General features: G+C 47.6%; 1 protein-coding gene across 3 annotated transcripts in view; it reads left to right on the forward strand.

Annotated features, from left to right (window-relative positions):
* The first annotated feature begins 285 nt into the window (after nucleotides 1-285).
* The window catches only part of OVOL2 (ovo like zinc finger 2), a 28,384-nt gene continuing 13,094 nt past the window's right edge, over nucleotides 286-15,575 (forward strand). Inside the window, exons 1-5 of one of the 3 annotated variants that reach the window (XM_059705472.1) lie at nucleotides 286-904; nucleotides 1,550-1,791; nucleotides 6,579-6,786; nucleotides 10,318-10,390; nucleotides 14,444-14,580. In XM_059705472.1, coding sequence (XP_059561455.1) covers nucleotides 805-904; nucleotides 1,550-1,791; nucleotides 6,579-6,786; nucleotides 10,318-10,390; nucleotides 14,444-14,555 — 735 coding nt within the window. In that variant the 5' untranslated portion in view covers nucleotides 286-804 and the 3' untranslated portion in view covers nucleotides 14,556-14,580. Of the gene's footprint in view, nucleotides 905-1,549; nucleotides 1,792-6,578; nucleotides 6,787-10,317; nucleotides 10,391-14,443; nucleotides 14,634-15,575 lie in introns of those variants that run through there. The other 2 variants (XM_059705470.1, XM_059705471.1) reach the window with 2 other exon arrangements.

The following is a 15,575-nucleotide window of genomic DNA, read 5'->3' on the forward strand; positions in this document are numbered from 1 at the left end:
TTTTATATTTTATTATGACTGTGTTTATCTGGCGGGACTGTTGTAGTTGATGGGAGCTTAAGCCCTCAAGTTCCCCCTTTACCAAATCACAGTCCTGGGGAGTCTCCCCACAGTCTCCCCCATCCGCCGGCCAAGATTTCAGCAACCGCCGGGAACGATTCACAAAGTCCATTTTCTGGTCGGAGACAAAAGCTCTTGGGGGTGGGGGCGGTGTGTATGTGTGGGGGGGGCGGGGCGGGGGGCATTCTCAGGAGGCCCTAAGTCTCGGGAGGGATGCCCTGGGAAGCGGACCTAGGGTTTAGCTCAGAGTTTGCCCCGAGGTGCCTGTGATGGGGAATGGTTGGGGGTTGATTAAAAAAAAAAAAGTTCTCCCCTTTTTAAAAAGGGGAGGGGGGAGAATCAGACGTTAAATTCTTTTGCAAACATTCATGCCTAAGGAAGGGCTGGAACAGGCAGCCCTGGCCGCCGGAACCGGTCGGACAGGTAGCGAGCTTGTTGACACCGTTATGTTGCAGGGCGCATGCTCACTCCCAAGTTTCCTGGTGCCTTTTCTATTCCACCTTATGAAACTTTACCACGGCGTGGTCTCACCCGCGGTTTAAGGCATAGGTGTCGCCGAGCCGGGAGTCTGGGAGTCGCCAGTAGTGCCGGAGGGAGGCCGGGGCCGCGCTGCGGCGGGGGGCGGAGGGAGAGGGTCGGCCAGGCGGGAAGGTGGGCTCTGGCCGCCAGGAGCCGGGACCCAGACATCGCTGCGGTCCCTAGCGGTGAGCAGCCTGGACGAGGGGGCCGGGAGGGGGCCTCGCCATGCCCAAAGTCTTCCTGGTAAAGCGGAGGAGCCCGGGGGTCTCGGTCCGCAGCTGGGATGAGCTCCCGGACGAGGAAAGGGCAGACACCTACATCCCAGGTGAGCACGGCTCGGGAGCCAGGCCTGGCGCGGGGCTCCTGGGGTGAGGGCAGGGGTGACCTGGTTCCCTCTGCTCATCGGCTGGGGGTGGACCCCCCAACCCCTGCTTCTTCTTCCAGGGGGGAGTAGGAAGTCTCAGAGGTGCGGGAAGACAGAGTGAGAGGCTGGGAAACCCTGGGCATCGTGCTCCCCTTCCCCCTAGTGGGCGCCTTTAATTGCCCGGCGGCGGGACCGTTGGCTGCCGCGGGGGCCGAGGTGGTCTAAGAAGGGGGTGGGGTTGAACGCCGGGAGGGGCTACTAGCCCCCAATTCCACGCCTTCATGGGCTGCACAAGGGTCGGTGATCCCCTCTGGGGCTGGGTATGTAGATATCAGACCCCTCCACCCCCATCACAGGTAGAGGAAACTTGGCGCGCGGGGTCCCGCACTTCCTCGTGGCCCGGGGACCCGGACCGAGGAGCGCCCCCCAGAACCCCGAGCTCTCTCAGGAGGCCGAGCCGGGGGCTAGCTAGCCCACCCCCTCGGCTTTGCCCACACTGGCGAGATGCCCAGGTCCGGGGCGGGGCGGCGGCGGCACCGGCGGCACCGCCCTCAGGTCAAACTACCGCGGGCGCCCAGGCCTGACGCCGTGTGTCTGTGTGTCTAGGCTCGGCCCCTCCCTTCGCAGTGGGTCTGGGCCGTCTGCTCTGCGACCCCCCCGAGGACTGCCGCAGCGACGGCGGCAGCAGCAGTGGTGGCGGCAGCAGCAGCGCGGGGGAGCCTGGAGGCACCGAGAGCAACTCGTCCACGCGTACCCCCGAGCGCGAAACCCTGGAGCCTGGAGATGCCGAGGACCCCGGTGGACACCTGGCGGCGAAGCAGCGCCCGGTCGCCAGATCGAAAATCAAGGTACGGAGCCGACTCTGCCCGCGCCGCCACCTACACCACGCCCTGGCGTCGGGCTCCCGGGGCCAGCGCCCCTCCCTGCCGCGCCCGCCCGCGCGCCCGGCTCCCGAGCCTTCGGCGCGTCCGCCGCGCGGTTCCTGCACCTGCCCCTGGGCCGCGGCCAGGGCGCCTCCGCGCGTCCTCCGGTCGGCAGGGGAGCCGGCCGCCTGCGCCGCTGCGCCCCCAAGGCCAGCTCCCCGAGCGGGCACAGTCGGTCGGCGGCCTAGGGAACTACCTGAAAGGCTCAGGTTCAGCTTCTTTCCTCCCATTCGGTGCGCAAGGGCCAGAGAATTATCAAGTCGTCGGGGTTCCGGTGGTCGGAGAGGAGGGACCTAGACACCGGAACTCCAAGCGCTCTGTGAATTCTAGATTTCACACTCTTCCTTTAGTTTTGGAGACAGTGGTGGCAGCTTGGCACACAGTGGGCCTCTCATAATAACAGTGATCCCCAGCGCCATTATGGAGTGCCCGTTAGACACCAGGTCTGCAGGGCCCTTTAAATGGGTCTGTTTCAAATTTTCTTGAATTAAAATGATGGACAAATGAGGTCAACTGTAAACTGCCTCATGCCGCATCCTCAGTGGGTTGGAGTGTTTGTTCCCCTCTATCTTCGGGTTTCAGCCCCGCCCCCCCCCCGCCCCCACCCCCTACCCCCGTCTTCTTCTAGAATGGTAGGCTACATCTTATCCGGACGCTCTTCGGTGCTTACACGATTGCCTGCTCAAAGGTATCCGCTACCTCCTAGGTTAAGGAATCCCGTTCCACTGACTCAGCCACCTGGAGTCAGGGAGTGGTGTTTTAGGGATCACACGAACCCCGTCGCTAGCCGGATGGGCCAGAATGTGACCCTTCCAGACTCCAGGTCCTCGCTGTAGGTGATAATTCTTGGGCGTTCCCGCGGTCCGGCTGCCCAGGAGGAGATAGGGAGGAGGAGGCCTAGAGTTTGCTATGGATTAGGAAAGTTTACGTTACTTTTCCTGGGAGAGGCGGGCTCGCCCCTTTGCATATTCCTGGCTCCTGGGGCTTGGCTGGGGGGTGGGGAGCTGGGGAAGAAGATCCCTAGCGTTGGCTGTGGATTAGGAAAGTCTCCGTTACTTTTCCTGGGAGAGGCCACCCCTTCCCTATGCATATTTTCTGATGCATAGCTCAGAGGGCTTGGCTGGAGGTGGTCTGGGGGTGCATTTGGTTATGAATTGAGGCTAGAAGCCTGTGCTGGAATCTTAAAGACATCTTTAAAAGATGCTGCCAACTAGGGCATGCTGCTTCGTGTTAAAGGTTCTAAGGAGGTTCAAAGTCAGCTAGCCTGAGGCTTTTGTGGGCCAGATGGGGTTAAGTGGGAGGGCTCAGTTTGCCTGAGGCTGGTAGTTCTGCCCTCCAGGAAATTCTACAGTGTCCCACTTGCATATTTATCGCCTGGGTGGAAGGACAATTGCAACGTTGTTTTGGAATGGATTGCAGACAGTTTGCCCCTGGATGCCCAGATTACCCTTGAGAAAAAGTAGCAGAGGGAAAAATATCCTGTCCCTTTACCAACATTTTAGGAGATCTTTCTTTGCTGCCTCAGGCAAACAGCGCTATCTGGCTTAAGGGCATGAATAAACCAAATCTATTTCCGTGATCACTGTCTATGTGCAGCCCCAAGGGTGGCGGTGGGGCATACAGAGTTTGCCCCTCAACTGTTAACATAGTTTCCAGAGGAGTGTTAGTTTACTCAGGAGGACAGTCTGGTTCCTTCTCCCTCTCAGTTTCACCCACAAATAGGAGACATCTTGGCTTTAAGATGCTTTGAGCCTCCAGAATTATTAGTAGTGATATTGGCCATTTTCAGTTGACTGGTTAAATTTAGCGCATTGTATAACTCTAGAGTTCTATGCAAAGCAAGCTGAGATCTCTAGTAATTAGTCTTCTAACTAGAAGTGAAAAATCTCTCAAGGATGAGACCCTTGTGGTAATGACCATAGTTTCAATGACTTGAAGACATTTGGCTGTTGGCTATTAGGACCAGAGGAAGGGCAAGTGTGATCTGCAGAGAAAAGCAACATCCCATCCAATAGTATGGAGTGCCTGTTGTGTATCAGGCAGCCAGCATAAAAATGCTCCCATCCTAGAGTTCCAGAATCGTTTGACAGAAATGACTGAGCCTCTAGGCTCTGGCTTTTGTTACTTCTTAGCTGTGTGACCTTGGGCAAATTGCCAATCCCTCTGGGCCTTAATTTTCTTGCTTTTACAGTGGGGATAATAAGGATACTTAGAGAGTTGTGGACAAATGAGTTAAGAGTGGAAGATGTAGGAACTCTAGCTAGAATTAGTTGGGTTGGTGGGGAGACTCAAATATTAATTATTAACTACGACAGGAATGTGAATGCTAACCCAGAAGCACAAGCAAAGATGTGATAAATTCTGAGCAGGGGAAAGTTTCTTGTGTGAATTTGAGGCCTCTGGAGAAGGGGAGGTAAGTGTGGAAATTCCCTTGGGGTTGTGGGTGGGGCTCTGGAAGGTGGGTTTTTTTTTTCTTGTTTTTTTTTTCCTGGGAGGTTTTTGAGAAGGAAACCCTCAGTTGGATCTATAATATGTGGTTCTCAACCTTCCTAGTGCCGCGACCCTTTAATACAGTTCCTCATGTTGTGGTGACCCCCAATTTCATTGTTACAAATTGAACATAATTAAAGCATAGTGATTAATCACAAAAACAATATGTAATTATATATGTGTTTTCCGATGGTCTTAGGCGACCCCTGGGAAAGGGTCGTTCGACCCCCAAAGGGGTCGCGACCCACAGGTTGAGAACCGCTGATCTATATCATCAGCTGTGATTGGGGATCTGTGACCTGTTTGAGCCTCAGTTCCCTGACATGTAAAATGGAGAAATAATAGAATCATCCTCTCAGAAGTGTTGCATAGATTAAATGAGACAATAGGTGCAAAATGTTTAGCACTTTTTGTGCATGTATGAACTGCCCAATAGGAAGTTAGCTGACAATGACTGTTAGCTATTTTGTTACCTACAGTAGGAACAAGGGATTTGCTAACCTGATTGTGCTGATCAGTGGATCTGGACAGGACTCGTAAGTGCCAGTTAAGTGGTTTTATTTCCCAGCCTAGCTATCTTTCAACTGTGTGCCTTAGGGTAGGTTATGAAATTGTTTCTTTACTACTGAGGATTCTGTAATTTATAAAACAGATTTGGGGTGGGGAGATGGTGTACCTCTGGGAAAGTATTCATGCCAGAGGTTTAAGTCACTTTAAGTCCCTTTTGTAAAGCTGGATCCATTTGCAGGTCTTTAGCTGTGGGAGATACCCCCTTCCCCCAACCCCAATCACCGCTGTCCTCCCAAGGCTTATCAGAAACAAAGTGACTCAGAAATTAAATCAGTTAGTTGACTGATGTTATTCATTCCTGACTCAGAGTGGCTGGTGGGACCCATGTGCAAGTATAGACTAGAAGTGAATGTCTTCTTACCCCATCCCATTCTTTTCTCTCTTCCTTTGGTTTCTCCCAAGGATTCTTCAAAGGAATTGAGTTTAGAATTCCTTCAAAAGTATTCTTGGCCTTTTACCTGGCTCTGTAGCCTGAGTCTTCTAGTAGTCATGGATGTGTGAATGTGTGTCTTTTCTTGTTCCATCATTTTTTATTATGGAAGTTTTCAAAGGTGGAATACTTGTCACCTGGTCCTAACAACAATGAACCCAAGGCTACTACTGCCATCCTTCCTCCATCCACCCCCCAACCCTATTTTGAGACAAATCTCAGCCATCATAAATATTTTGAATGTGTCTCTAATAGATAAAGACCAAAATACATGATTATACTCACATTAACAATGATGTTCACATTGGTAATTATCTTATAACATCATTTTTTTTTTTTCAGTTTACTGAATCAGGTCCACATAATATCCACACATTGTAATTCATTGATGTATCTTTTACTTTATATATTTTTCCTCCTATTCTTTTTTAGTTAGTTGTTGAAGAGATGGCTAATTCGTTTTGTAGAGTCCAGCAATCTGGGTTTTGCAGAATGCATCACCGTAGTGTCTAATGCTCCTTCCTCCCATATGTTTTCTCTAAATGGTAGTTGGATTTGCAGCTACACTGTCCAAAATGGTAGCCATGGTCACATATAACTACTTATATTTAAATTAAGTAAAGTTAAGTAAAACTAAACATTAAATTCCTTACTTGCACTACTCATATTTCAAGTGCTCAGTAGTGATGTGTGACTAGTGCCTACTGTATTGGACAGTGCAGATTAGAACATTTCTATCATCACAGAAAGTTGTATTGCACCAACACTGCTGTAGATGTTTGATCAGGTTTATTATAGCTAAAATCTGTCACAGTAGGGGTGTCTATTTCCATCAAGAGCTACATAATGTTTGGTTGTCTCTTTGTGATGTTAGCAGCCATTGATGCTCAAGGTCTAAATATTTTCCATTATTATGGTTTATACATCAGTAATATTCTAATTCTGTCCCTTCTTTATTAGCTGAAATTCTTCTATGGAGAAATACTTCCCTTGTTTCCTAGTGAGACAGTTCACTTAGGAAAGGCAGAGTAAAATTCTTTTTATTTACCAATTTTCAAGATAATCAGTTGGTTCACCAGAATTCTTTAGTGATGGCCAATTAGTTTATTTTTAAGTATTTTTGTGAATTGTGGATTTAAGTACAGTAGTTTATAAAAACACATCCATTTGATAGTTGGAAGGGACCATAAGTGCAGTCCCTAATTGTATTCTTTCTCCCAAGAAAATTGGATGCTCCTCTTCCTGCCTCCATTGTAACTCACTGATCATCTTGACTGCACATTTGGCTGACCAGACTCCTCTTGAACTGGACACCAAAGGCAGGCTTGTATCTTCAGCATCTGGTACAGCAATGCCTGATTCATGGGAGGACATAAGTCAACACAGAACAGAAATACAGACGGGGAAGAAGGGGTCAATAGTCCCTAGATGTAAGTGATAGCATTCGGAGGAAAACAGGAAGCAAGAAGAAAAGGGAGATCTGGGAAAATGCTTAGAATAGATGCTCGAAAAAATTTAATATAAAGAGGAAATAAAGGAGGCATAAGAGAACAATACATGTTAACTGCATCAGCTTTTAATTTGAATATAAGTTTTTACTTATTTTTATTTCGAAGAGGGAGAGGGAGAGAGTTATAGAAACATCAGTGATGAGAGAAAATCATTGATCTGCTGCCTCCTGCACTGGGAATTGAACCCGCAACCTGGCATGTGCCCTGACCAGGAATCAAACTTCCTGGTTCATGATTCAACACTGAACCATGAGCCACACTCACTGGGTTGAAGTGGGTTTTTATTTTTGGAAGGGACTGCATGGGTTTAGTTACAGAAAACAATCTACTGTAGCTTGCTTAAGCAGAGAATGGTTGATTACAGGGCACTAAATGAACTAAAGAAAGACCAGGCTGAGCTCCTAGGCTCTCCTCCGAGAGCCACACTGCAGAACTGGGCAACCTAAGGCGCTACAGCTGCCTCCTCTATGGCTGCCTAATCATGCATCATGATGCTTCTGCTAATACAGAGTGTGCAACAATTGCCACGTGCCTTCCTCTTCAGTTAACCTAGTAATTGGTGGAACCTAAGTTCCTACTGGGTTACATCTAAAGATCATAGCTGCAAGGGAGTCTGGAAAATGCAGTTGCTAGCTTACTGGCCTCTGCAGTATAGGAAGGCTCACCAGAGGAGTAGGAATAGAGGCTGACTGTGTGTACATAGGATCCACTACAGGGACCTTTAAAGCTTACATGGTCCAGTCTCCTCATTTTGTTTTGTTTTTATTTTTATTTTTTAACTGATTTCAGAGAGGGAGAGAGAGATAGAAACATCAATGATGAGAGAGAATCATTGATGGGCTGCTCCTGCATGCCCCCTACTGGGGATGGAGACCACTACCCAGGCATGTGCCCTTGACTGGAATCAAACCCAGGACTACCCCCTCCCAGGACACCACCCCCTCCCAGGACACATCCCCTTCTCCCCCACCAGTCCACAGGCTGATTCTCTATCCACTGAGCCAAACCAGCTAGGGCAGTCTCCTCATTTTGAAGGGGAGAAAGGTAAAGACCAGGAGGTTTTGTTGAATTCCTCACAGCTGTTAGTGACAAAGCCCAACTCAAGGATCCTTATTCTTTCAATGTTATTGTATTGCATTATAGGAGATTTTTAACTTTATCATTAGTGCTGACGGTCTGACATAAAGGAATTTGAAGCTGTTTCTTACCATATGAGACAAACAACAGAGTCCTTCCCTCCCCCTCCCTTACAGTTCAACGGTAGGCACTAGTTTGGCAGACAAACCACATTCAAAATCTCATTGTGGGTACCTAAAAGCCATATGGCCATGGGCATTTTATAGCTCTTTGAGCCTCAGTTTTTTATGGATTATAAGAATGTATTTCCTTCATCATCTCTGCATTTGAGAAGCTTCCCCACTGCCATATAGCAGAGTGGTAAAGCCTAAGGAAATGCTACATGGGACCAGGAGGGAAGTTTTTATCCCAAAGGAATTGGGGAAATACGATTCGCATGTTTTGAGCACTCCAGCATAGCAAATGTGCCCCTGGAAATCTTGTTCATGGGGCCGTCATAAGATAGCCTGGACTCACAGTACCCTCCCACAGAAAATAGGACCATTAATTTAATGAGCTGTTTGATGGAAGCATCAGCAGAAAATAAAGGATTTAAAATTTTTTTACTTTAGAAGGCTGACAGGTAAGTGACCATGGCCAGCTTTGAGGTTGGTCAGAGGGCCTACCTCCCCAGATGCTCCTGAAGTTTTCAGCAGCACTGATACAATGATCGGTTTGTTTCTGCTGCAGAGGCCTGTTTTTTAGAAAAACTAGAGAGGAACTTTGTGTGTTTTTTAAAATGAAAGCCGAGACCTTGCAGAAAACAGGACAGTGAGCAAGACAGGGCCAAGCGGAGGGATTGACGAATTGCTTGCTCTCTGTCTTCATTTCTCTTGTCCTGAATTAGTCTCCAGACTGATGTCATCTCCCACCCTCCATAGTAGCTTCCTCACTTCATTACTAAGCCTTTTGCAAAGTGTTAATTTTGGATTAAGGGTGAGACTATTAAGCTTTTAGAAAGTAGCATGGTATAAATACCACTCCTGGCAGGTCTGGAGCAGTACCCTGTAATTAAACACATTAATAATTTCTGTATCAAAACACATGAATATTGATACCAAAGGGATAAAGTCTGTGTGTAGATTCATGCTCACTTGTGTCAGGTTTTATTATCAAGGAAGATGGGAGAAAATGTCAGTTTTCAGAGCTTTTTGGATTTCAGTTTCGGATGAAGGACTGGGGACTTGTGGCTCACACTAAAGTTAATCCCCTTTTTCTTTCATCAGAGAAAGAAAAATTCAAAAGCCAAATAAGTAAACGAGGGGTTTTGACCAATTGATTTTTTTAAATATTTTTTTTATTGATTTCAGAGAGGAAGGGAGAGGGAGGTAGGGAGGTAGGGAGGGAGGGAGAGAGAGAGAGAGAGAGAGAGAGAGAGAGAGAGAGAGAGAGATATCAATGATGAGAGAGAATCATTGATTGGCTGTCTCCTGCAGGCCCCACACTGGGGATCGAGCCCGAAACCCGGGTATGTGCCCTTGGCTGGAATCAAACCTGGGACTCTTCAGTAAGTAGGCCAATGCTCTATCCACTGAGCCAAACCAGCTAGGGCTTGATCAATTGATTTTTAGTTAGAATCACAGAATTTTGGAGCTGGTCTAACTATAAGAGTTAGGACTTATTAAGTAGTTCTTCTTATTTAATTCCTTAATAATCTTAAGAGGCAAATATCATTATTATCTACATTTTACAGGTGATAAAATTAAAGCTTAGAGAGGTTGAGTCACTTGCCTACATCCTACAGTCTGTAAATGGCGGAACAGGATCCGAACTTAGGAAGTTGGAGAAAAGATGCTCTTAGCTTCTTATTCTGCCATGGAGCTCATCTAACACCATTTTGTTATGTTTACATGCGGGAAGTTGTGGCCCAGGGATATTACATGACATCACATAACTAGCCAGGTCTAGGTTTTTATTTGATCCTTAGCATTTCTGTTTCAACATTCCACTCTCATTTTGTAACTAAGATGACTAAAGGGTAACTAGTTTGGGTCTACTACTTAGAGTAGAGTAACAATGTAAAATTGGTTAACCCTATTTTGAAACTTTAGGAGGTAGAGTGTAAGGTCTAAACCTGTGTAAACATAGCAAGAGTGGTGTCGTGAGCAGACATGTGCCCAGGGAGGGATTGCTGGTCCTCTGGCTCACAGGATGTCATTCCAGAGATCAGATGTGCCTCTTCTTATGCAGCCCATCTTGGGAGACAGAAATGTGGCAGATCTGGTGTTCTGGAGAGGATGTGATACATTGGTTATTATTCCACTTACTTTATTGCTGCTTCCCAAATAACCACAAGTTTAGCACCTTAAAATAATTTATCATTATGTCTTCCAGTTCTGTGGAATGACTCATCTCTGCTGGGCTGGTCTTCCCTGGGGCTTCTCATGCTATTGCAGTCAGATGACAGGTGGGGCTGGACTCTTGTGAGCCTTTTGACGGGACTGGACATCCAAGAGGGTTCACTCACGTGGCTGACAATTGATGCTTTTCTTTTTCCAGCTGCTTTGATGAAATGCTTTTTTTTTTATTTTTAACAAATTCCTATTGACAGACATATAGGTAGTTTCCAGTCTGTTGCTATTACAGACCACATTTTAAGGCAGAAAACATGTGAAATTCACTCTGGGATAAATTTCACATGTAAAAATTTATCCTACAAACATCCCTTTCTTTTTTTTTTTCTTTAAATATATTTTATTGATTTTTTTACAGAGAGGAAGAGAGAGGGACAGAGAGTTAGAAACATCGATCAGCTGCCTCCTGCACACTCCCTACTGGGGATGTGCCCGCAACCAAGGTACATGCCCTCGACCGGAATCGAACCTGGGACCCTTGAGTCCACAGACTGACGCTCTGTCCACTGAGCTAAACCAGTCAGGGCCAAATGCCCCTTTCTTTCTGAGAAGTGGACTAGTCTGGGAGAAGCTGGCTTCATCAGCCATGACCTTTTACTATTTAATTAACCTGACATCTTGTTTCAACAAAGCTGTCTGTCTCCTAAAGCTTCAAGTATAACTTAATGTGTGGTGGCTGGATTGGTCATAGATGTCTATAAATTTCAAGTACCACTTCATGAATTGGTGGTTGCACCTTAGGGGAATTCCCTAAGTGAGTCACTTTGTGCTGACTCAGTTATTCATACTGTGAAATGGGGATGTATATGAGGTGGAGAAATGGAAAAATTGCCTTTGCTGAAGCGTACTTGGAGAACTTCTATTTTTGCTCCAAGGAATCCAAAGGAAAGTTCCCGCTGGGAATGGGGTGCCCTCAGTCTCCACCCCCTCTCCCCATTCTCATTTTCTCCCCTGTGTTAAAAAGTTTTCTGTGTCTTGGTCAGATGATCTATTGGCCCTGCACTCCCTTAAGTTGTCACTAATCTCCCTTCCCTCTGACCTTTAAGATTTTATTCTTTTCAAACAAAATGCCAGTGATTTGAGATTTTTCATCCTAGACTGTATTAGAAGGTATCTATATTACATGCTGAGCATTTTAAAAATAGGAATTTACCAAAGTGATTAAAGTAAGCAAGAGGTCAGGTTGGAAATGTAGTTGTCGAGTCCTCAGGCACATTCTATAGGACTTTCAAAAGACAGTTCTAGCTTTCTACATGTTTTTAATTAGAATTGCCAGGGTCAGTTGTCTTTGTTCTATTTTATTAGCCCTTCACTACCTCTCAAATGACTTTTATCCTGACTAGCCTTGGCCTTGAGAAGCTCAGAGTACTCAGTTTGCCAAGACGTGGGCCATATTTAGTCTTTTCACATCTCTTCAAGGGAGGCAAGACCAGAATGGGGACTGCCGGACAAGAAGGAGACTGTGACCTGTCCTGGTGATTGGAATATGGAAGCCTTGGGCACAGCTGGGTCTCCTTCAGGCTGGGTGCCAGGTCCTACCCCTTCGGGGAACACATGGCAGAGGTGGGGCATGAGGAAGTTGGAGGCCTATGATGACTATCCATCTGAGTCATCAAACTCAACCCAGTAGCTGTCCTCCTTTATCTTCCAATGTCCAACCCCTTCACCCTCTTTGAACAGACTTAAGCTCACCTCCCTGCAAGGTAGAGCCCTAAGGGGGACCCTGCCATTCTCTGCTACCTCAGCTCTCTTCATTATCTGCTTTCCTGGGGCTCAGGCTAGCGGTGTGGAACCACACACACTCCCTGTTTCCCGTTGCCCTCTCCTGGAATATTCTTTGCCATTCCTCCTCTCTTTCTCCTCATCTTTACCTGGCTGAGGAGCTCTTTCCTCTACAGGCACCTTCCCCCTGGCCCCATGGCAGAGGCAGGTGCTCCTCCGAGATGCACATTGCACCTGGGCTTTCCAGATGTCAGTGACCTATCGACCAGTCCGCTCCCCCACTAGACTGGCAGCTTCTTGGGGACAGGTGGTCCAGGTGACTGTACTCCCTCAGCTCTGAGCACAGGGCCTGTTACAGATCAGGCACTAGTTGTTCAGCTGAGACAAATTAAGCTCTGAGTTGATGAAAAAGAACTGGTACAGAGGAGGCTAACTGGAAAACCCAGTTCTGGAGTCTTGGGCCTCCTTCAGGTCTCTTTGTATCTCTTTGTATCTTGCCACCTGTGAACCCACTGCCCATCGACACTTTCTGAATGTGCACTGACCTGAGTCTGGGCTTGGGGTGTGGGGGTGGGGGGCAGGAATGTGCAGAAACAAACACTTGCTGACTCAAGGCACTTCATTGAGGACACTGGATGAGCTCTGAGGAAACATTTGTGGGTGATGGAACCCTCTGGAATGAGATGGAATAAAGTTCTGGACTGTGTAAAGGCCAGTTCTCCAGCCTCACTTCTCACGCAGAGCTGGTTAGAAGTGCAGTGTGTAGACCCCATCAGACCTCCTGAATCAGATCCTGCATTCTAGTAAGACACCCATGGGATTTGTGTGCACTCTGGGTTTGAGAGGCACTGGTCTTGCGGGTGAGAGAACAGTGCAGGCAGGGCCTGTAGTCGTTAAAGGAGCTACGTCAGAGAAGGAACAGTTGAGCTGGGTCTCAGCGGAGGGTAACACCCAGGGTGGATGAAAGGAGGAGGGTATTTGAGGCTAGGAAGATTTCGAGCCAGGAAAGGTCCAACTTTTCTTGCTAATGACATTTGTCTGAAAATACATTTTTTAGGCTCTTTTATGAGTAGAATTTTGGCAGAACAGTTGGATCATGCCTCTAAAGCAGTGGTTCTTAACCTTCTGGCCCTTTAAATACAGTTCCTCATGTTGTGACCCAACCATAAAATTATTTTCGTTGCTACTTCATAACTGTAATGTTGCTACTGTTATGAATCGTAATGTAAATATCTGATATGCAGGATGGTCTTAGGCGACCCCTGTGAAAGGGTCATTCGACCTCCAAAGGGGTCGCGACCCACAGGTTGAGAACCGCTGCTCTAAAGGATCTGATTTGGTAACTAGGAAACCTTTGATGAATATATTAGATCTGGTGGTTTTCACCACCGAAGAATGATCCAGGTGGACTCCCATAGTAGACTCAGTTTTCTTTCTTAGAGATGGCAAACATAGTTGAGAGAATGCTGCAATGGGAGCCCAGAGTCTGAAATTTAGTTGTGAGTTTGCTGGTAATGAAGCTGTGGGCTCCCAACCAAGTCACTTCCCAAAATTATCATTCTGTTTGTTCATGACTTTGTGCATCAGGAACTGGGGCATGGCTTAGCTAGGTAGTTCTGTTCCGGGCAGCACTGGCTGAGGTCACTCACTCCTCTGGGGGCAGCCATGGGTGGGCTAGAAGGTCCAGTGAGGCTTTGTGTCCATACCTGGTACTTCTGTGCTCCTCCATGTGGCCTTCCGCTCTCCACATGGCTGCGTGGGCTTCCTCACAGCATGGTGGTCTTAGATTCTAATGTGGCAGCTCACTTTCCCAGAGGGAGGATATAGAAGCTGCATGGTCTCTTAATACCTGGAACTGACACATTATCTCTGCATCCCGTTGGTCCAAGGGGAGAGGAGATAGTCTGCATCTCTTGATGGATACAGCAGCATGCAGGAACAGGGAGGAAGGAATTGACTGCAGCTGTCGTTAGGGACTTTCTACCACAGGTTCTATGTTATCAGGACTTAGATTCCTCCTTTCTTTCTGCTCTTCCATCCTCAGCACTGGCTTTCCCCTTGTGGTCCAAGAAAGGAGAAAATGAGAGAGAGGGCAACATCCTCCCCCCTTAGAGAGAGTATATTTCATCGGCCAGGTGGCCATAGAGCCATGACTTGGTGGGGAATGCAGATGTTTAGCTGGGGACAACGTCCTGCTAGAAATCAGAGGTCTGTTCTCAGGAAGAAGGGGAGAATGAATGTTGGGAGGAACTGCCAGTAGTTCCATCTTTCCCAAAGCCAAAACCAGGCCAAGCCTAGAGACTTAGGGAGGTGGACTCCCATAGTAAGCCTGCGAGGTGTGCCCGCCCGCACTGTGGTCCTCACAGCCTCTCTCTCTGTCCCAGTTCACCACAGGCACATGCGGCGACTCGGCAGTTCACAGCTGTGACCTGTGTGGCAAGTGCTTCCGCCTACAGCGTATGCTCAACCGGCACCTCAAGTGCCACAACCAGGTGAAGAGGCACCTGTGCACCTTCTGCGGCAAGGGCTTCAATGACACCTTTGACCTAAAGAGGCACGTCCGCACGCATACAGGTGAGGAAGAGTCGTGTGCTTAATTTTAGTTTTGTTTTTCTGCCCAAGAGTTCCTGCTGCTTTCCTCCCACCAAAGAACCAGGTTGGCAGATGGAACAATGTTGTATTTCTGGAAAGACCACAGGATGGGGCATTTGGGGCCAGCCCATCTGGGTTTACCTCCAGGCTGTGCCAACTTCCAGCTGTGTCATCTTGAGCCAGGCAAGCCTCCTCACTTAGCCTGTTTTCGCCCCATGTAAGATGGGGATAATGATACAAGTTTTAGCATAACTCAAGACAAATCACTGGCTGAAGACGTTCTGAGAATTATGATGCCTGACGCAATGCTGTGAGATATAGTTTGGCCCTTCAGTCCGGCCTGAATGCAGGGCTTCATGTAAGGCCCCTCAGAATCTGGGACCCATCTTCAAATCCCCATCCTATCTCAGCCCGTCCCAATTCCATCCCATCCCAGCCCATTCAACCTCATCCTGGTTACTACCCACTCTCCCTACAGCCTCATAGAATTTACTGTATATCGTGTCTCTGACCCCTGAAGCCCTTTCAGAGTTTAGGATTTCCTCTGGCATTTTAGTGGGAATGGGAAAATGTCCACTCCTCCCTCCAGATGGAGTTTCCAGTCCCTCAACACCCCGTAGGACCTTCTCAGATCCTCTAATTCAGATTTCTTTTATGGCCCTATGCTTCTGTGTTCTTAGAGTACTGGCCATAAGCCTCCTCCCTGGCCTGGGGAGAATGTCCTCCACCGTAGTGGGTGAGCTGATGAACTAAAAGGTTTTTGTGTTTTTTTTCCTTTTTAAAAACTATTTCTCAAGGGATTTTTTTTTTTTAGTGTAACATACATCCAAAAGAGTGCATAATTCAGCAAATTTAAGAATTTTTACAAAGTGAACACACCCATATCATTAGCACCCAGACCAAGAAACAGTATTTCCAGAGCCT

Source organism: Myotis daubentonii, chromosome 8 (genome assembly GCF_963259705.1).
Source record: "Myotis daubentonii chromosome 8, mMyoDau2.1, whole genome shotgun sequence".
Lineage (NCBI taxonomy): Eukaryota > Metazoa > Chordata > Mammalia > Chiroptera > Vespertilionidae > Myotis > Myotis daubentonii.